The 22,120-nt window shown below is 30.7% G+C and overlaps 4 protein-coding genes across 4 annotated transcripts; 1 reads left to right on the top strand and 3 right to left on the bottom strand.

Annotated features, from left to right (window-relative positions):
- Positions 1 to 3,707: 3,707 nt before the first annotated feature.
- MONOS_18694 (uncharacterized protein) lies at positions 3,708 to 5,437 on the bottom strand. Its single transcript, XM_067871737.1, has 4 exons — positions 5,351 to 5,437; positions 5,187 to 5,214; positions 4,627 to 5,117; positions 3,708 to 4,565 (listed from the first exon to the last, which is right to left on the bottom strand). The coding sequence occupies exons 3-4, from the start codon at positions 5,101 to 5,103 to the stop codon at positions 4,089 to 4,091; spliced, it is 954 nt and encodes a 317-aa protein (XP_067719633.1). The 5' UTR covers positions 5,104 to 5,117; positions 5,187 to 5,214; positions 5,351 to 5,437; the 3' UTR covers positions 3,708 to 4,088.
- A 2,643-nt stretch (positions 5,438 to 8,080) lies between these two features.
- Positions 8,081 to 9,361, top strand: MONOS_18693 (uncharacterized protein). Its single transcript, XM_067871736.1, has 2 exons — positions 8,081 to 8,375; positions 8,447 to 9,361. The coding sequence occupies exons 1-2, from the start codon at positions 8,127 to 8,129 to the stop codon at positions 9,206 to 9,208; spliced, it is 1,011 nt and encodes a 336-aa protein (XP_067719632.1). The 5' UTR covers positions 8,081 to 8,126; the 3' UTR covers positions 9,209 to 9,361.
- Positions 9,362 to 9,430: 69 nt separating this feature from the next.
- Positions 9,431 to 10,284, bottom strand: MONOS_3755 (uncharacterized protein; the record flags this gene model as incomplete). The annotated part of the gene is made up of 1 exon (XM_067873775.1): positions 9,431 to 10,284. One exon carries the CDS (start codon positions 10,282 to 10,284, stop codon positions 9,538 to 9,540), a length of 747 nt encoding a protein of 248 aa, XP_067719631.1. The 3' UTR covers positions 9,431 to 9,537.
- Positions 10,285 to 12,378: 2,094 nt separating this feature from the next.
- On the bottom strand, positions 12,379 to 12,591 carry MONOS_3754 (uncharacterized protein; the record flags this gene model as incomplete). Its single annotated transcript, XM_067873774.1, has 1 exon — positions 12,379 to 12,591. The coding sequence occupies one exon, from the start codon at positions 12,589 to 12,591 to the stop codon at positions 12,379 to 12,381; it is 213 nt and encodes a 70-aa protein (XP_067719630.1).
- Between the last annotated feature and the right edge of the window lie 9,529 nt (positions 12,592 to 22,120).

Raw genomic sequence — 22,120 nt, 5'->3', positions numbered from 1 at the left:
TCCGCTCCATTGAACAGTTCTTCCATTTGCCATTCGTTCAAAAGAAGTAGAAAGTTGCATTTCAGAAAAAATCGAGCAATCGCTTCCATATTCATGCAAACTTCTCATCAATTTTCTATCTACTTAATAATTTATGCGTCTTGAAATGCTCTTGTATTCTTTTTTTCGAATATTGCTCCCCAGCAATAACAAAATTCAGCAGAAAAAACAAATTATATAATGTTTCATATTTGTCAATATTTTTTGATAAAATTTTTAAATCATTTTCGAATATTCAAAATAAACAATAAAATATATTTATTGTTTTCATCGAATTATTGTTTCAAATTTCGTATTTATTAAATAAAAAAAAAACGATGGCGGTATATTTTTTTGTCGAACTTTATTTTAAGTTTCAATTGATAATTAATTATAACTGTGAATTGTTTCGTAAAAAATAATAATTACAAAAAACAAACAAGATATTATAAATAGAAAAAGATGTTGATTGAAACATCTATGCTGTTCCTGAAATGACTCATTTTTTCAACAAAACTAACTTCTTTTCTGATAAATATAAAAATAATCCTAACAAGTCAGTCTTTCTTGTAATTACCCTGAATTTTTTGGATATCAATTAAATAAAATAGTTGTGAGTTAATGAAAAAACTTTCAAATCCATCAGTCGGTGAAGGCGTTTCATTATTTAATTGATTTCATTTGTTTATAATATTGTGAACAATCCTTTTTTAATGAAAAAAATGAATCAATTTTCGTTCGTGAAAATAAAAAACGGTCTAATATTCAAATTTTATCCATCGTTTTTTGCATATATGTGAATGTTTATTTTGTTGTTTTTTTTAAAAAAAATCAAATAATCTCCAGAAACATCAATATTTCTCAATGAACATTGGTTTCCATTAAAAGAATTGCTCTTTGACAAATATCATGTGTTATTCTTGTAATAAATGCTTCTTATCCGTAATAACTGCGACTTATTTGTAATAAGTTCGTTATTCAGAAAAGAATCACACTCCCCGAAAAATATCGAATATCATTTTTTATTCACAACGAGAACATCCGATATAAATCGAAAGAATTACATTACAGTTAATAATTTTATGAACTGTGGTTCATCATTAAAAATAAAAAAATCGCTGCAACGCACATTAGTTTTAATTCAAATATGTGATACAACATTTTGTTTAAGTGTTCAATATGGTCATAAGAGATTTTTCATTTTTTCATCACAAAGGCAATTCTCATTAATTATACTGTTGTTGTGTGGTGTTTTTTTTTCAACGGAAATTGTTTGTAACAATAATATAACTTTTTGAAAAATCTCTCTTTTTCAAATACAGATATCGATCATGTCCGGTATTTTGTGCGATGTCCTGTATTTTATGCGATATCTGAATTTAAGGGTTTGATCGAAATAAAAAAATGGAACTTGTTCCTTTTCATTTTGGAACAGAAAGCATTTCTGATCAAAATAAGGTATTCTATAATGAGTATTCAACGTGGACTTGGTTTCTCACTCATGTTCTGAAAAATAAAGTCCCTATATGCCTAAAACATTAAATCTAAAAGAATTGCTATTAGACAGCATCCAACTGCAGATTTTGGAAGTGCCCGATAAGTACAGAATAATCATCAGTTAACAACAATACTTTTTTTGAAAATATGAAGACTCCATTGAGAACAACATTCTTTATTTGTTTGTACTACTGGCTCAAAATTCCAATAACTACGATTTCAACTATTCAGGAGTTGGAAAAAAGATAGTGGGATTTTGGGGGAGCGTCATTCGTGTGTGCTGTTCAAAATTATGGAATTCTACACTGATAGTTGTTGGTGGAGAAGGAAAGATCGTTGATTTTGAAGAGGCGATATAAAGAAAGCGAAAATATGGAAGAGGGAGAAAGAAGGATCAGATATGGATATTTGGTGGCGTTGAAAGGCTCGAAGGTGGAGGGGCAGGATCTCGCTTTTTGACCATTGTGCCGAATAGAAAAAGAAATACAATTATCCCTATAATTTAAAAACACATTCTGCCGAAAACAATGATCATTTCAGACGAATGGAGAGCGTATTCATGTTTGGAAACGATTGGATTCGGGCATCAAATCGTCTGTCATAGGAAAGAATGTGTGAACAAAGAGACTCATGCATGCACAAACACGATTGATGGCCTATGGTCACATATTAGAGCGTCTTTTCCACGTTTTGGTACTAGAAATAAGTTTATTTCTGATCATATCGAAATGTATTTGGTGAAATCCTCAATGAAATTGAGTTTATTTGGAACTTATGCAGCATGTTTCAAAATATAAACCAGAAAAAGAAACAGAAGAAAAGGAACGTGAAGAAGAAGAAGAAGAAGATGATGATGATGATGATGAAATTGACGAAGATGTGCCTTTTATTGAAGATATATCAGGAAATGATGAGAATGAGACAGATAAAAAAAACAGAAGAAGATTATTCAGATGGTGCTGGTGATGGAGATAGTGCTTCCGAATATTCTCCATAATGAAAAACATATTTGTCTTTCCATTAAATTTTTGAAAAATAATTTTTTGTTTTTTTGAACATAAATAAGTTTCAGTTCATAACAAACAACATTCTCATGCTTTGTTTGATATTTCCGATGCATCTATCCCAAAAATATCAAAAACTCACATGACCATATTGTTCATTAATGCCCATCATTTATTATTCGAAATTGGCAAACTTCTTATTCAAAATTAACAAAATTGAGTATTTAAAAAAAAAAATTTTTTTTTTTTGTGAAAAAATGGTTTTTGGCTGAATATCAGAAAATATTGAAAATATTATATTCACTCAATATTCGAAATATAGACGAGAATTTGTACCCAGATTTTTATTATTTGTTAATAAACACAAATATTGCTGATTTTTCAAAAAAAAATTATCATCATGGAAATCTGATAATTTTCAAATAATTTCACTTTTCATTGTTTGATATCACATAACTCTATCAAAATATATTGCTTGCATCAATGCAAGATGCTGAAAACAAAAATATTTTTTTTACAATTGAATAAAGCCATATGTGAACTTTCAGAATTCTTCATTTGTTTTTTATTGATCTTTCGAATATATAAAAATGGAAATAACATGTTATTGTTGAATAAAACTTAATTTATCGATGATAGGCAAAATTTTTATTAAAAATTTCGTTTTCCATATGTTTTTTATGAAAATGAAGAAAAATTCATGTTTATTGATAAATAATATTATTTGATGTTCGTTTTCTCATCGTTATTTCGAATATTGGCTGAAAATAATATTTTCTTCACTTTTCAACGCTCAAACAATGGAATGCTTAATACAACAAAGTTTTTTAATAAAAAATACTCAATTAATTAAATTTTGAATTAGAAGTTGACAAATTTCGAAAAAAAATTTTTCCAAATTTGAATAATTAATGGTGGTTAAAAAAAACGAACATCAACTTCGTTTTTGTGCATCCATGTATTTTGATGAAAAATAAATTGACTATTCACTCAAAATTGTTCATCAACAAATGAAGAAAAAGACTCACACCTGTGGAAAAACAAAATGAAAAAAAACTGACATTTTGTGCAAATTTGAAGATTATTTTTCAATCAAAATAATCCAGATAAATTTCGTGGCAAAATCTTTTAAATTTAATTTTTTTTACTGTTCAGTCGTGTGTAATGAATAAATGATAAAAAAGTATCTTAAATAAAAGTTCAAGTTGCTCTTTGATTTCTTTTTTGTGAAATGAAGCAATAAAAAAAATATTCATTCAGAGTGAAATGTCGAAAAGAATTTATTCTCCTCAAATATTCACAAAGTCATTTTCGATGCCTTTGTACAGATCTCCAATCTCTTCATCATCAACTATTGAAAGATTATTATAAAAGCTTGTAACAATATCTTCGTATCCTTCTTCTTCCATCTTTTCAAGCGCTTTCCTTTTGATTGCCTTTCTGTACGCTTCGTCTGTTTCGTTATTTGTCTGCCCTTTCAATCGCCTCGAAATATTCGTAAAGAATATCAAGCAGTTAAACGCATTTTCATCATCCAACGCTGGCCGCTGCATCCCCTCCAAAACAGCTTCAACAGCTCTTCAGCAAGCCTTCAACTTTCACATTTCTGTTATTCACAGAAAAACAAAATGATTTGATGTACTGGCTGACAATGTCTCTGTAATTATCCTTTGCTGCTCGAAATGCCTGCACAATGCTTTCGACAAGCACAGAATACTCTTCATTTCGCAATCGACAGTAGAAAAGAAATTTCCCCAAAGTTTGGAGCCATTTCAATATTAAAATCTCTTCTTTGCCTTCTTTTCCTCTCTCTTCTTTCTCTCTCTTCCAATCCACGCATTTTGTCAGCTCCTCTAATTCTCCTCCCACCTCTCTGACAAAATGCAGATTATTCACAATAACTTCTTCCAAATTTGCATTGTGAAGCAATCCGTTAGTCAAAAAACCCCAAGCAGACTGATAGGCAAGTTGAATCAGATTCCAAAGTTCTTGATGATAAACGATGATCTCTTTGATCTCATTCAAATACAGATCATTTCTCACTTCCTAAAAAAATATTGATAAAAAAAAATCATTAATACTAAAATTGAAATAGAATATCACATGCATCATATTTAATGTTGCTCAAAGCAAGCAACGCCATTTCCACTTCTTTTTGAACTTCCTCGTTTTCCTCTCTGTTTGATGCGGCTTTCCGAAGGCAAGGCACACAGACTTGCAACAATTTTGAAACAATTCCATCTTCAAGCAAAAGACAGCATTCGTAAAGATCTAATAGCAGCTTTTCATCCTTTTCTTTTTTTTTCTTCTCTTCCTTTTCAATCATAATCTCAAATCGCGCGCACAATATACAGGCACCATTCCTTAAGCCGCTAATGCTTTTCAGCATTTTCAAATATCCCATGTGTTTCAACACCAGAATGGCTTTTTCCACTTGAATTTTCTTTTCTACGATCATTTTGGATATTTTAATGAACAGTTTCTCCGTACAAACAAAATTGAACTCTTCTTTGTTCATCCCCTCAATTAGTAAATTCAAATCTTCGATTATTCTTTTCTGTGCAATTCCTGTCCAACATTCCATTTCTTAAAGTAAATCTTCAAAAAATATAAATAAAAAATAAAATCTCAACAATCAAGGATTCAAATGCAACAATTAGCACAAGCCATTAGATCTTTTGATTCTACTCGTTGTCTGCATTTTTGAAAATGCATTGCAGCCAGAAAACAACGAAAATTCGTCATTTGATTTGATTTCAGATACCATTGGAAAGAAGAAATCGGTGCAAAACAAAAGCTCAAAATAATCATGAAAGCATAAGTTGCTATACCATTCTGCGTTGTTAGTGTTATTTGGCAAGTCGTTTCAAACAAACAAAGAAAGAAAAAAACGATAAATCTTTTTTCTTGTTTGAAGTAATGGATATTCAGATCATTTGATTTGAAAGAACAAAAATATTTCTTGTTAAAAATTGATATCGGTGAGCGAATATTTTCTGCAGAATGGGCGATATTATTTTGAGAGGTTGCACGAGACAGCGACTTCAAGGCATCGATGATGGTATTGGAGGAGATGATTTTTATGAAAAGCATCTTTGAAGGAAATTCAACATTTTTTTGAAAATCAAAATATTTGCATGTATGCGTTTTTTATTGTTCTTGTTCGTTGAGAAGATCCTTTTTTAATCATCTTTTCAGAGCGCAAGAATCTGATAAATTGTCTAAATGGCCATTCCTTTGTTTTTCTGAGGAGAACATCAGAAGAGAACTGGATTCCGAGATACAATCAGCAGATGGGAAATACAATTTTTTTTTTTGTATTCAGTTTGGAGAGGTGCTGAAAAATAAATTTAATTTCAAAGCATTTGGATGAGAAAGAAAAGAAGAATGCCAACAATTGGACAGCTCTTGGAAAGAAAAAATGAAGAGAGATATTTTTTTATGAAAAAAAAGTTGATGATAACACCAAAAGCAGAATATTTGTGTGGGAATAAAGGATGATGAAGAAATGAGCACTGGGAAACAATGGAAAAGGAGATTGACAGCATCAGTGATTGGACAATCCTCTGCATTTGCGATAGGGAGGGTGTATGTGTTCTTTTGAGGAATTTTAATTGTCAACTAAAAACCAATTATTTTTATTTTATATCTTTTTATTTCCATTCCAATGAACAGCTTTTTTTTTCATGTTGTGCATCTTTTTCTGGAACAATCCATTTCAAGCAGCATTTTTGTGGATTATATGGTTTCTTCTCCTCCTCCTCCTCCAATCTCTTCATTGACGAGTTTTTTTTTAAATTTGGGTGATGAAAAGAACGCCTTTTTCCTATTTGAGAATTTGTTGTTTTGACGGCCATCATATTCTCATGTTGCAACACACGATGAAACTGCTGTCTATTGCTGCTGTTGGCTGTTATGAAATTCGAATCTGTTCATTATGCCTGCATTTTATTCATATGGGTCTTGTTCGCCTTTGAAGTTATACAATGTTTTATGAGCATCATCAAATTCATTTTATTTCATTTCTCATTCAGATTCTTCTTCTTCTTCTTCTTCTTCTTCTTCTTCTTCTTCTTCTTCTTCTTCTTCTTCTTCTTCTTCTTCTTCTTCTTCTTCTTCTTCTTCTTCTTCTTCTTCCACTTTCACTTCATCTTAAATCACTCAATCATGCATTGAAATGGAAAAGCTACACACAAAACAGAGGGGAAGAAGAAACAAGTTAATTTTCTTTGAGATCATCTCAATATTTTTAGTCAAGTTTCCTGCATGCGGAAATTTGTGAAATATTTCTTCTTATGATGGATGCTCACGAAAAGCCAGTCAGCGAACGATTGAAAACACGTTCACAGAAGGAGGTGCTGCAAGACAGGAAGATCATCTTCAAGCAACAAGTAGAATGTCCGACAAGTTGGCATCTTTTGTTGAATTGTGTGAAGAATATAATGTCATCTATGAAAAAGAAGAAGAATGAGAAGAAAGAAGAAAGAGAGGCATGCATCAAATAACCAACTCTGGGTATTCATTTCGATATGATGCAAAAGGATTACCTTGAAGGCGAGAACAGAAGAAAAAGAATGACATAAATTTCATTTTGCTATTTGCATCTTTAACTTTTCAGCAATTGCATTTTTGATGTTGCATTGCACTTTCATTGTCTGTTTCTTTCTTTTTATCTTCATGGACAATCATATTTTGATGTTTTCGAAGCGATTTCAGACTTTTCTGAGAAAACATTTCAGTTGTTTCAAATGCATTTCACAGGATCATTTGTGATTCAACAGCAAGGAAGAAAATTCTCTGTTTTGCTGTACGCCTCATTTGCCACGCCTTTTCACTTTTTTGACAAGTTATGATTTCTTCCAGCTCTCAGCTAAAATTATATTTGTTTTTCCCTTTCACCAATACAAACAAGATAATAATTTTCTTTTTATGAAAAGGAACAAGAAACAAACTTTTGAGCATCTTTTCAAACATTTATCAATCAAGAAATCTTAATGAAAAAAGCCAAAATGACTTTTATTAAGGTAAATTGATCGATGGGCCAGCTTATTTCCAGTTCTTCTCGAAAAGCACATAAAGTTGGCACTGCTTCCGCTTCGTTTTTCGATGCAAGTTCATCGTTTGCGCTTATTCCTTTTTTATGATTTTTGAAGCACTTTTCCTTGCAAACCGAACATGACGTTTTGGCAATTTGAATGAAACTGGGTTCTGCTAAATTGACCGAAGATAGAATTTCAGAATTTCCAATTGCGCGCAAGTTTTTAAGTTTGCTCATTTTCTTTATTTATTCTCTAATTGTGAAATTTGGTGTTTTTTTTCTAAAAAATTCATTCAGAATTGTTTAATAAACTGGAAGATTGCAATGAAGATGGGCAAAAACAGAAAATCATTGAAATAAATGGAGTGATGGAAGAGATGAATGTTAAAGAATCTAAATCAGTTTTCACAAAAAAACTGTTCGACAAAATTTACGAAATGATTAAAGAAAAGAAAATATCTTTGCAAAATGCATTCTTCTTGCTGAAACACATGGGACGTTGCAATGCGTTGAAGCGCATGTGGATTTCTAGCTTTGTAGATTGTTCGTTGTGCTATCTCTTTGAAGAGATGATTTCTGATGAATTTTATTGGAAAGATATTTCCAAAGTATACAGGAAAGATTCTCTGAACGAAAAGGATTTCACTGATCTTTGCAAAAGCTATTTAATGCTTGGTAGCTCAGTTGATGGATACTTTTTACATGTCTGCGAGCCTTATCTCGTGAATGCTGCATCAGAAAAAGAGGAAAACAAAGAAATTCAAAAAGAAGTGGAAATGGCTTTGTTGGCTTTGAGCGCAGTTGAACAGTGGGACGTGGTATTAATTTTTAGCACGATTTGTTGAATTATTTTGAGTTATTTATTGATGCATTTCTTTATTTTCATTAGGCCCGGCCTCAAGCATCGCATTTGAATGATACAATAGAAATCATCAAATATCATCAGGAACATCATAATCTGACCAGACTTGGCTATCAATCGGCTTGGAAGTATTTGAACAATAGATATTATTTTGACTTCGAATTGGGAGAAGTTGTTTCGGATGAACTGCATTTTATGAGAGAGGCAGCAAGAGAACTGGATGAGCTGGCAAGATGTGTGGATTGGAAGAGGAAAGAAGGAGATAAAAGAGAGAGAGAAAGGGAAGAAGAATATGTTTTATTGAGATGGTTGCTAACATTGGAGCATTTCTTGAGAGTATGCTTTGTGCAAAATGAAGAATATGTTGGGCTTATTGGTAGCATTATGAGTGTTTTTCGAGCATCAAGGGATAAAAATAAAAACATAAGTTTCTTGTGCATTTTGTCACTTGAACACTCAGCGAAAAAAAGATTTGTGAGGATTGATTACTTGCTGAGCCTTGGAGTTTTTGATTCTTTTTTGGAGGAGATTCAGCGATCGACAATGGATGACGAAATGGCGGGCGAATTCTTGGAATTTTTTGAATCTATTTCACGGAGGCTGAAAGGAAAGGGGGACGATGAAATGGAAGAAGCGAAAAGGAAAACGACAAAAAGGAAAACATTTGAATGGATGGAAGAGGAAGGATTAGAAAGCATCATAATTAACTTTCATGAAGAAATTGATTTTTTCAATAAAAGAAATCATCATTTATCGTTAGATGTTACAGATTATTTCGTAAATGCTTGAAAAAATGAAATGTGTTGAATTTTGTAACTCATAAATTTTATTTTTCTTTTTGTGTCATTTCACAAAATAAAAAACAAGAAGCAATCTGTGGCTGTTTGAAAACGTTTTTAATGCCATTTCATTTTGATGAAGTAAAGACAAGCAAGCTGACTGTCTTTATGTTTTTCTTTTTTCTGGATTTGCTGCTTTTCAAAGAAGTGAGAAGAAAAATAATTAAATTTCAAAAAAAATACCTTTATTTTGTTTCAAAGTTAAATGAAATCCATTTCTTCAAATGTTTCACAAAATAATCAGAAGTGTTCAACGATAATAAATGGTCAAAATTTCCTTTAAAAAAATCCAAAAGTTTCATTAAAGCTTGTAACAATATCTTCGTATCCTTCTTCTTCCAACTTTTCAAACATCTTCCTTTTTAACTCCTTTCTTTTCGCTTCTTCCTCTTCTTCTTTCTCTTCATCTCTCTCTTCATCCCCCTCGTCAAACTCCTCTTCTTCTATTTCATCATCAGTTTTTTTGTTCAGCCGCCATGAGATTGTTTCAAAAAAATCCAAGAATTCGCACACCATTTTGTCATTCAACGTTGGTTGCTGAATCTCTTCCAAAATGATATCAACAGCTCCGCTCTCCAGCAAGTCTTCATTCTTCATGGCTCTATTTTTCGCTGCCATGCTCAATGAATAAATGCATCGACTGCCAATTTCCTCATTATTCCCTTTTGCTGTTTGATATACCTGAACAATGCTATTGATTAGCCCTGCATTTTCTTCGTTCTTCAATCGACAACAGCTAAAATAAATCACTAATGTTTGGAGCCATCTCTTCAAAATAAGCTCTTCTTGCGATTCTTTTTCTCTTTCCTCTTCTGTTCTCTTCCAATCCACGCAATTCATCAGTTCTTCTAACTCCTTTATTGCCTCCTTCGCAAAATGCAGCTCGTTCGAAATAACATCTTCCAAGCTTTCGTCTAGGCAAAATCTTTTTATTATAAACTCCCACGCAGAATGATAGGCAAGCCGCGTCAGATTGTTATGCTCTTGATGATGTTGGATGATCTCTTTCATCTCACTAAAATACATATTTTTATCGATTATCTGTTTAAAAGCAAAAAAAGAAAAATAAATAGCTTCAAATATGTGACAGAAGTGCTCAAACAGCATATTCGTTAATGTTGCTCAGCGCCAGAAAAGCCATTTCCACTTCCTTTTGCGTTTCTTCGCTCTCATCTTTATCCGGTGCAACTTTCAGAAGGCATGGCAAAACGATTGAAAGCAATTCCGATGAAATCCTATGATTGAACAAAAGATAACATTCGCAAAGGTCAATTAGAAATATTTTGTTCTATTCTTCTTCTTTCTTCTCATTTTCATCAATTATCATCTCTCTTATTCTTTTGTCTAATAATGAATAATCATAAGAATAACAAAAAAAGCATTTCAATGCTTTGTAATATCCAATATGCTTCAGTAACAGAATAGTATTCTCCAAAGCCAATTTCTTTTCTCCAGTCATTTTGTCAATTTTATTGAACAGTTCTTCCTCCAAAATAAATCAAAATTCTTCTTTTTCCACTTCACAAATCATTTTTTTTTTTCATTTCTTCAATTTTCTGTTTTTGTCCATCATCATTGCAAATTTCCAGCTCGTGGAATAATTCTGCAAAAGGTATTCAAATATTAAAATCCATTCTTCATTATTCAATCCAAATATATGAGCAAACTTGAAAACTTCTCGGTTTGAGCCACTACCAGGATTCTTGTATCAGATTCATCATCATCAAGCAAACTCATTCTGTTTGTTGCAAAGAATATTCAAAAGGAAGGGTAAAGCTTGGCAAGCAAGAATACAAAAGAAAAATACAAACATCGTTGAAAATAAAGAAAAAATAAAACAGATAGGAGTTTCGACGCAAGTGCTTTTGCCCAACAAAATGGAATGCAAAAGAGAGCACAACGAAATGCCTTGGATTGGCTGTTTAATGCAAGAAAAGTGAATCTTTTGATTCGATTTGATCGAACCAACAAAAAATTGTTTGAATGCGAATTTTTTTTTCCAAAATGAAGCGAGGAGCTCTTCTTTCCTGAAGACATTGTTTCGAGGCTTTGAAACAAATTTTATTTTGTAATTGGAATGGAAATCTTGCTGAAGAGAATTCGAAAAGAGGAAATATCAATTCTTGAAGAGAAAGTGTTTTAAGGCTTTTTTGGGAAGAAGAACATGAATGAAAAAGTGGACACGTGGTTACTAACCTTCTTATCATTTTTCATGAATCGCTAATGTTAGCATCTGTTTCAAAATGACTCATAGGATTGCCAAAGATTCAAAGAAATGAATTTCTGAAAAACAAAATGAATTGACTGAACAAAAGAACATTCAAATCTTTTCAAAAGGGCATGTTCAAAAATAAGCAGAAAGGATGAAAATTGCAGCAAAGTTGTTTCATTGCGAAAATGATTCATTGGATTTGGAAATGGATTATTTGAAGAAAAGCAATGATGATCATCTCCAACAGAAAGATGCAGATCCCCAGATTTTTCTGTGCTCCAACATGAAAAGATATTTTCTTGTTTCTTTGTGAGCCATCGAATACTCAAGATTCCTTTGTCTTCTCCACCTTCATCTGTATCTTCATCTTCAGCTTCATCTTCGCTGAGCGCACTGCCGTCACATCTTCTTTTTTAACAAGCGATGTATTTTACAAAGAACACAATTTACACAGAACTTGGAGCAGATTTTATGTTGAATTGATTCAGCTTCCTCTGCCAGACACGAAAACAGAATGAATTCTCTCTGCAATCTTGCTTGTTTTTTATTTGTTCTACTCCCCTTCCGTGAGCATTGTGTGCCCAATATAGTCATTATCATGATTATTCGCATCATCCTTTTCCATAATCTTTTATCTCTTCGGCTCATCGAACACTTCTGCATCCAATACGAACGAAGACGTTTTTGCTTCTCTTGTCTTCGTCACCACACAAATCAACATCGACCTCCACCTTTTCTCGAAAGGAAGTGCTGCACACTCTCTTTTCCACTTGCTCCTCCTCATCGTCCACTCAGAAAGTGGACTTGGCCATTCCAACTGCAAACTGTCTTCTTTCCTCCCATGAGCACATTCCCCTTGTGTTTGCTCTTTTGATTGAGCCGCATGTGTTGCTCGGGTATTTCTGCGATCACTGCTCCATTTTCACTTCATCATCATCATCATCATCATCATCATCTTCTTCTTCTTCTTCTTTCTCTTCTTCTTTCTCTTCTTCTTTCTCTTCTTCTTTCTCTTCTTCTTTCTCTTCTTCTTTCTCTTCTTCTTTCTCTTCTTCTTTCTCTTCTTCTTTCTCTTCCTCCTCCTCCTTTTCCTTCATCTTCTTCTTTCTTTTATTCTTCATCTTTTTTTTTTTTTTCTTCTTCTTGAAAAAAACTGTTAATGTCTTCAAGATAATCTGAAATAAAAGAATGAAGAAATTAGGATAATTTTTTTTTTTTTTTTTGCCTGAGCGAGCATTTATTCGTTGGTGTTTTTTTGAGATATTCTGTTTCGAAGAAAGCACAGCTTATTGGATAATTAATGTTTCGGTGAAAGAAAATAAAAGAAAATGCAAGAAATAATTTGAAAAGAAATTTTATTTAAAGAGTGACCCTTTCGTTTATCTAAACGTAGTTAAATGTTTTATTTTTTCAAAAATTTGAAGATTAATGATAATATTTATTTATGGTATTTTGATCTGTATTCAAATTTGATGTGAAGGGGTTATGGGGCATAATATTTTTGGAATTTTTAATTTGCAAACTATTTTATACCAAATTAAATGGAATTAATAAATATGAATTTAAAAATATATTTATCAAATCGCAATGCGAACAAAATAAGATATTCATTCAAAACAAATTAAGTTTTCTTTTTAAAAAAACATTTAACTTAATTTTTTTTGCCCATTTAATTTAAAAATATTAAATCAACTTAAAGAAAACATTATCAAACAATTTTATTTGATTTTTTGTTGTTTCAAAAAAGTTATAAGGAAGTCTGACATTTTTAACAAAAAATTATTCAATTATTTTATTAATCAAGTTGTAAATAACATTGGTGCAATTAAAGTTTCGATTTTTGTTAATCATTTTATTAATGAAAATGTGTCTGTCCATCAAAAGGCACCTTATCAAACAATTAGAATTAACAAATAAACGATTTGCAAAAAATTTTTCGAATAAAAATTACAAATTTAATATGCAAATCTTTTTTCCAACCAATTTAGTTTTCATGAAGATTTCATATTCTCTCTTGACCCACGAAACTTTAAGATTCGATGAATTTAAGTAACCGGCTATGATGCAATGCAGCTCGACGAAGTTGAAGGTGTTAGCGAGCTCATTTTTCTGATAGTCATTTTTTCCTTCCACCCAGATATCTCTTCTTTTCATTAATGAGTAATCTTCATTGGAACCATCTGGTTAACATTTCTGTTCTGCTTTTTCAAAGAACATACTCTACAACTTTTTCATCGTCAACAATTTCTTTTTCATAATTGTTAACCACTTTAGCACTATCCAAAAGTTCCGTGGCTAGAGGAACAATCAATTGAACTTTTCTGGTTTTCTATTCTTTTCTATATTTGTTGTAGCAATTTTTATTCACAAACTTTTCTTTGGTGGTGTGAACCATTAATTTTCAACTTTTGCCGATGAAGCAGAAGGAGACAAAGTACGATTTGTTTTGGATAAAAACGTCATGGTTTTGTTCACATCTGAGAAATCAAAAGCCAATCAGCCCAAAAGAATTAGAATTTATCATAGCCATTCCAAGGAGAGAAAAAATCAACAAAAAACAGATAAAAAATGAGAAAATTTCTGAATAGTTTAGTTTGAAAATTCAATGAAAATCATTAATTTGAACGAAAACAAAGAATAAATAAAGACAAACACTTTGGAATAACCGATGAAATTTTTGGCATAGTCCTGTTGAATGCCTTCGGACTGTTCTTGTGTGGGACAAAAACAAATTCCGATTTGAAATTGAACATTCAAGAAGATGTTCACGACACAAGTTTGCAAAAAACAATGAAAGTTAGTTGGGGAATTTTTAATAAAACCAGACTATTAATTCACTGGTCAGTTCAGATTTTGAAAAATAAAATGACAAATATTTCATAATATTTTCATTTATTAAATTTCTGGATTAATTAAAATGAGAGAAATTCAAGTATTTAATAATTTTTATTTTTTAATTTTTGAATTTTTGAAATTTAGAAAATATTCAATTTCAAAAAACAAAAAAAAAGAAATGAAAATATCAAGCACTATAAATTCAAATTGGATGATGTGATACAAGTATTGGAAAAAAATTGAAAAGTTAAGGATGGATTTCTCTATTTCTCATAACATTAGCGAGTGCTTGGAACTCGTCATCCAGAATCTTTTGCAGATATTGCATTTTCCTTTCGCGCTTTTGTTCATCATGGATCCTTTGCGCCCGCTGCATTTCCAACTCGATTTCGACGATTTCCAATTTTATATCCTCAATCCAGATTTCAAGATGATAATCATCTCTAATTCTTGGATCTTGATGTTGCATCATTGCATTCATAAACATTATTGAAAAATATATTTCGATTCGAGCTAACCCAAAAAAATTTGGTTTTAACACTCGAAAGTTCATAATTTCGATGAATTCATTTGACAAACAGAAATTTGAAACAAAGGGTGAGATTAAAAAAACCTTTATCTATATTTTTTGAAATTTGAAGATTGAAATTTTAAAAATACGTCAAATGGGATTCGGTTGAATTTTCAAAACCGTTTTATTTTTAATTTTTTTTTAAAAAATAAAAAAATAAAAATTCAAAAATTTTGAAAATGATATTACAAATTGAATTGAAAATTTTAATTAATTTGAATTTTTAATGTTGTGAATATTTGGGATTCAATTTTTCAATGATTGCAGTTTTTCCATTGAGACCACTCTCTGTGAATCGGTTCCAGATTACTGGTATTTCTCTCACTATCGAGCATTGAAGGGTCAGTGACTGGTTCATTTGGAGCTTTTTGGACATGTATGTCTCAATAGACCATGAACCCCTGACCTTTTCAGGTACTCTCTAACTCCTCATCAGCCACAAGCCCTGCGCTCTCAGTGGAGAAGACCATGTTCTCTCACAGATACAGGAAAAGTCTGAAATTTTTAAAATTCAAAGTTTGATTCTGTCGAGGTACAAACAATCTGAATGACTCTCTATTCACTCGAATTCATTCAAAGAATTCTTATTGGAAAAAAAAATTCACTCCTTTTCGATCAAAATCTTCAACAAGTGAAGAAAGTTTCGTTTTATTCAAAAAAGAAAAGATTATTGAAGCAATGATATTATTGCAAAGGAAGAGAAGTTAATTCAACGAAAGAAAAAGAATTTGCATTGGATAGTGAACTGCAAGTCATGAATGACAACATTATACTTTCAAAACGCAAAGATTCAAATCATTTTATAATCTCAAATATTTATCTCATAATCAACTCCATGTTTTGTTCTCTTCAGAACAAATAAATTTTTTTTAAATCAGAATATTAATAAATCCGGATGTTGATATCTTTGTTCATTTTTTTATTCAGAATGAACCAATTAACAAAGCAGAATCGTTATCAGCCATCATACGTTTCATTCATTTTTTAATTATGATAAAGACAATATTTTTTTGTAGCTACCCAAAGAATATTAACAGTTTCGTTCAACATCTTGGAATTTGAACAAGAAACAAGTTATATTCAATTCAAAATCGTATAACGTGTGCAATATAAAAATAATCTTGGTTGAGAACAAAAGTGATCAATGATGAAAAAGTGCGTAAGAATAACAATCGTGTAATGGACGAGTGGAAATTTTTGTGAATTTGAAGAGAAAGAGAAAATAAAATAAATAAATAAATATTAGTTAAAAAAATAATTAATAAAATAAATAATAAATAACAGAGAGAAAGAGAAAGAGAAAGAGAAAGGAGAGAGAGAGAGAGATAGAGATAGAGATAGATAGAGATAGAGATAGATATAGAGATAGAGATAGAGATAGAGATAGAGAGAGAGAGAGAGAGAGAGAGAAAGAGAGAGAGAGAAAGAGAGAGAGAGAAAGAGAAAGAGAGAAAGAGATATAAAAAGAAGACGCATCAAAATAAAGATGATGAAGAAAATAAATGACAAAAGCAGCAATTGATTGTCGCAGATTTTGAGTTGTTTATGAGATGAAACACTGACTGATTAGTGGAAAATTCGAAAAAAGTTTTTTTTTTTTTTTTTTTTTTTTTTTTTTTTTTTTTTTTTTTTGGCACTTTCAACTATGTCTTGAGTTTATGTTTGCTCTCTTCTCAGACTTCAAAACGCCATGAGAATATTTTTTGCAGAAAATTCTTCTTTTCTGAAGGTCACTTAAATTAAGTTTGTGGAAAACACAAACACAAGAGTTATTCTTTTTGAAAAGTCGCAAATGATTAATATCTGGGTCAAATAAATTGAATCTATTTTGGTCTTCTTTAGCAATAAATTCTTCTTGCTTTATGAATTTGCACAAAAGAATATTCTAACATATTTATTGGGAAATTAACTGCATAATAAAGAAATTCATTGGATTTATTTTCTGAAATGATCAAATAAGTTCCTTTTTTATTTAATCCAGATATTTAACATTTGCGACTTTTCAAAAAGAATAACCCACATGGACGATCACAACATCACATAAGAAAGGGGCTTTCTTTTGATAAGCAGTTTGAATTTAGTTTGGTGGAGTGAATAATTTTCAGCTCAAGAAAATGAACTATCTCTAACACAGTTTGACAAATGGGTACAAGGTGATTTGGGATGGGAGCGATTATGGGAACTGCGAAAAGAGGCAATGAAAGTCTGAATTCAAAAACGAACAAAACCAGCAGGTTATCCAGATAACCTATTCGGCTTTCATTCTTTCAGGTCAGGCTTTATTTGCTCAGCTTTCCTGAAAGCTGGGAAAACCAGGAAAAAAGGAAGCAGGTGCTGGAGGCGACAGCTTTTGTAGTGAATTGGGCCTTCATTTCAAAATCCCAGTGGGAATATGTGAAAGAGACTGAGAAGGCTGTAATAATAGGTAATAGGCTTGGATTCCAAGATGAAGCAATTGAATCCGATGATTACTATGATATGACTTAAACAAGTCCTGCAATGTATCATAACATCAAATTAAATGAGCCAATTAGGAAGGAGGAATCAATTAAACTTTCATTTGACTTTTTTGTTCTCGAAATAAAAAAGACCACCTGCTGTGAATTATTTTACCCATATAATTGTGTCGTACGATTGAATCGATTGGCTGCTTCATCGTATTTGAATAATCGTAATGTCAAGTGCGAAAAGGGAAACGCAAACATGAAGCAAGCCAGAATCGATTTATCACAGAAACTGAAGAAGAATAATAATGTGGCTGAAGCAGCTCAAACTTATTTAGCAAGAATACAAGACTATTTGGATGGAAGAATCGGATTGAACTTTGCCAGACCAAAAGAAAAAAATTTATATAATATAGAAACATCATTAAAAGATCATTCAATATTCGTTTTTTTTATCTATAACATTTGGTTTTGCAATTATTGCAATGCAGAGAGCTTATGATCAAGATATTACCATTCAAAGAATAAGAACAACGCGTTTATATACACACCGTGAAAAATATATGATTTGGGACATAATATTTGACTTCAGGTGTATTCATAGAAAAATAATGCACCTTAGATGAACTTTTTGTAATCAAAAACTTTGAAAAAAATGGGTCCATTTTTTGACATTAGTGAAATGCTGGAAAACTTAATGTTTTGATTTCTACAATGCCTGTTAACAAATTTGAAAATCAAATTGTTTTTGAAATTAAATTAAGTTTAAAAATGTTATTAGTGAAACAATTTTTTCATGCTTCATGCATAAAAAGCTTGAAAGTCCATATTTCCCCCCATCACAAAAATAATTACCCATATATGTGTCTAAATTTTTTAAAAAAGTTCCTTAAGAAAAATTTTCTTTTGAAGTTTAAAACTGAAAATTTTTATTCAATACTCATTTCAACTTTCCAAAAATCAAAACATCGAAATAACAACATTTCTGAGTTTTTGTTTTTTCCATAAGCTCATGGCTTTTGAATCATAATGGATTATTGATATCATTAACTTTTTCGTTTGTTAAAAAGGATTCGACTCATTAATACAACCAACAAAAAAGAAATCTAATTTTAATTTCCTTTTTCGTTTATTAAAAGATTTTCAAAAAGAATTTCTTGATATAAAAAAAGCTATTTTCTATTTTTTGTGTATATTTGTGTGATTTTTTTAAAAAATCTTGTTTTTTCCTTCTTGAATTTCGATTTGTGGATATGGGTGATTATTTTTGAAATCATATTTGTTTGAACAAAAATTTCTGTTTATCAACATAGTTTTAAATCTTTGTTAATGAACACAGAAAAGTGACAACTCCAATACAAAACATCTCTGTCTCTATTTTTCATCAACCATTAACTTTTAAAACGATTGAATAACATTTAATATTTAAAAGAAAATTATTCGGCAAATAACAATGTATATTCTAAATATTCAACACCCCGAAAAAAGTTATGATTACAAAAATAATCACCCATATATTAATAAAGATTGGGAAACGAATATTGATTAGGATTTTCACAATTCAAAAATCCATTTTTCTATTTTTCTTCTCGAACATTGGTATTCGAAACAATTATCATTGATTTCACATTTATCTGGATAATATCTTGAGAATGATTTTTTGTTTTAAATAATTAACACCTCAGTATTGTCTGATATTTCCTATGTGACTTCCCATTTGTTCTTTGACTGGAAAAAAGTGTGAATTGAATTCATCTTTTACTTATTATCGAAAATCGTTTTCATTTTTTGTTCACATTTATGTTTATCAACGCTGTATTTTTCATTTTCTCAACTCTTCCAAAAAAACTGAAACATTAATTGGGTGTTCTTTATTAACATTTTGGGAAAAATATCAAACTTCAGGCATTTTGTCAGAAAAATTATTCTCTTTTGATCAACTTTTTGTGAACAAAAAAATATGAAAAAAATGGGATCATTATTTGAAATACGTTTGAAGATACAAAACATTGTGTTGTGACGTCAATGATACATGTTAATAGATATGAGAATCCTATTTATTTAAAAATCTGAAAGAATTTTGTCAAGTTATAAGTGAAACAGTATTTTTGCACATTGGACAAAAAAACTAGGCTTGACCGTATTATCCACCAAATATGTTGATTGCAGTGTTTCACAACTCGTTCTTCATATTCAGGAGTATTTTTAATTGTGATAAGCTTTTTTCCAACTGTCCACTTCAATTTCCTTTTCACAAAGATTGTTTTGTGCACAACTGTTCTATCATTTTCTTTGTTAATGATCCTTCAGTGTTTGTTTTGTTGATTTTGCATCCTTTGAAATTGCGCATTCAACATTGATTCTTGATTTGAATTCTTTTCTTATTTGATGCACAGCTCTTCTGAAATTAACTTCCTCGTTGTTTTCGTTGTTGAAAACGATGTAATGATAAACATCTGGTCTTATAAAGGAAACATCAACAATGTCTGTTGAGTCCGACTTCATTTCTCCCAGCCTTGTTGAGACAACTGTGAAAGTCACAGCGTTTTTTGCGTATCGTTGTTGAACAGGCGAATGAGGAATCCAGCCTGCTACAGCTGCTGTGTACATCATTGCAGAATCCCTGCCGTGAACATTGATTCCAAAAGAAATTATGGTAAAACTCAAAAAAATCGAACGAATAGAGTGAAAACTGAAATAATTATTTGGATAACCAGCCGGTTACTCCCGTTTGTGCAATCTAACTGTCATTGCATATTTGCCAAAATTCAAAGTTTTCTCTTTCTATCGAGTTTCGCTGAGATTTCAATCATATTTTGGCATATGATAACTTAACGTATTCATTGAAAAGTTCAAAAAATACAAAAATTCAAACACTTAACTGTTTATAAATATAAATATAATACATCCAGGGTCGAAAATATGAAATTCAAAAATGTGTTTTGTGAATAAAAATTCAAATAGAAACATTTAAATTAATGGGTGTGATCAAATTTGTGCACATGAAGTTCGAAATTCAATATTTAATAACATAAATATAAAAAATTCTCTTTTGAAAATATATCAAAAAAAAACAGTTTTGAAACGAGATGAGAAAAATTAATGATACAAAAGATGAAATATTTTTTATTTTGAATATTTCAAGGGATAACGACGTAACATGGAATTGGTTAATGGAGGTTTTGCATGTGTTTCATCCTAAATTATGTGCAAATTGCAGAACAATCATGAAGGTTGAGAAAGTTGGACACAGAAGAAGATGGAAGTGCAAAAAATGTTCAAAACGTATTTCATTGCTATCTGAAACAGCATTTAACAGAGGTCATTTGGAAATTAGGATCATTATACGAATTTTTTTATTTTTACATATTGGAAAACAAATTTATCAAACAAGTTTATTAACTAATGTGAGCAGGATATGGGTTATTCTTTTTGAAAAGTCGCAAACGTTTAACTGATCTGAAAAGAAGATCAAAAATGATCAAAAAATGTTGATCATTCCATTACCATCATATATTGCTGAGTATTATTCTTTTCAGTTTTGCTACCCTATCTCCGAATATTACGTTTCTATAAAACAGATTTCATATAATGTTTTCTCTGTCAAATCATATCAATGTTATTAAATTTTGTTTTTCTTGTTTTTTGTAGCAACTTAATATTTTGTTCACATTTCTTTGTTTTCATTTCAACTGTTCATATAAACGTTTTATTTTTTTGAATTGAGGCTCCACATTAATTATTTTCCTATGTTAAATAACAGATAGATTTTAACTTGTTTTAATTTGATTATTTTGAAAAGAAATTATTAAATAGGAAATTTTCATCTATTCTTTCATCATTGAAATTAAAAGAAATACAAAAAGTTGTTAACATTGAGCAATTGGAAATGAAATCAAAAATAAATGAAGAATAACATGTCATTTCTCAAAATTAAATGAACTTTTATATAAAATTCTTAACAGAAATGGTATCTAATGTTTTGAATCAAATCATGAATCATATCTTAAATAGTTTTCAACTTTTCATTTTCTATTTTATTCATATTTTCTTCTCATTTCAATTTCCTTCTAAAAGAAATTCTGTTCCTTTTTTCAATCAGATCGAAAAAATAAATTTCTGTGATGTTTGACGTTCTTATTTGAACATTGATCAAGTGTATGTGGGATAGAAGATGTTGTATTTTTGTGAGTTAAGTTGTTTCAATAAGCTTCTTGCGATAGTGGAAGCAATTCAGTTGTCTCTTCGCTCAGCGCCTTTGTCTTTTTCGTCTTCTTCGAGTGAAGCAGCACGCAGATCTTTTTGACCATTCCGTAATCCAATAAGAGAAGAGAAGAAGGTTACAGGGAATGAACAGTTATTAGCATTTTCGTCTGTACTACCAATTTACCCTTCGGATGCCTAGAAGGTGGAGGCTTCTTTAACGCTTGAAGCAGCATCGATGAATGAAATCGTTAGGCGGCTGAGGATAGGTTAGTGTTTTTATTGGCACCTTTTTTTTTATTGGCACCTTTTTTCTATTTCTTTGTGAAAGATATAATTTGATATTGGGAACAAATATTATGTGTACAAACAATTGTTTTTATCGTCATTGGATTAACAGATGTGCTTATTTAATTTCGGGGCAACAGTTAAATATGTTAGTGAAATTATCGTATGAAAAAAACATGACAAATTCTTTTTAAAAACAAATTGAATAAACAAAAATTTTTAAGAGTAAATACTTCATATATCAAAACTTGAAATGTCTTCTGGCTGCTTAAAATGGACTTTTTTTTTGATCATTACCCAAAAAATTGA

The sequence above is a fragment of the Monocercomonoides exilis genome (assembly GCF_001643675.1).
Source record: "Monocercomonoides exilis strain PA203 chromosome Unknown scaffold60-472593, whole genome shotgun sequence".
Taxonomy (NCBI): domain Eukaryota; phylum Preaxostyla; order Oxymonadida; family Polymastigidae; genus Monocercomonoides; species Monocercomonoides exilis.
This window is presented reverse-complemented; position numbering and strand designations above follow the sequence as displayed.

Coding starts and splice junctions, on each gene's coding strand:
- MONOS_18694 (XM_067871737.1), bottom strand. CDS start 5,103: ATGGAATGTTGGACAGGAATTGCACAGAAAAGAATAATCGAAGATTTG. Junction 4,566..4,626: donor TGAGCAACATTAAATATGAT/GCATGTGATATT, acceptor ATATTTTTTTAG/GAAGTGAGAAATGATCTGTA.
- MONOS_18693 (XM_067871736.1), top strand. CDS start 8,127: ATGATTTCTGATGAATTTTATTGGAAAGATATTTCCAAAGTATACAGG. Junction 8,376..8,446: donor CAGTTGAACAGTGGGACGTG/GTATTAATTTTT, acceptor TATTTTCATTAG/GCCCGGCCTCAAGCATCGCA.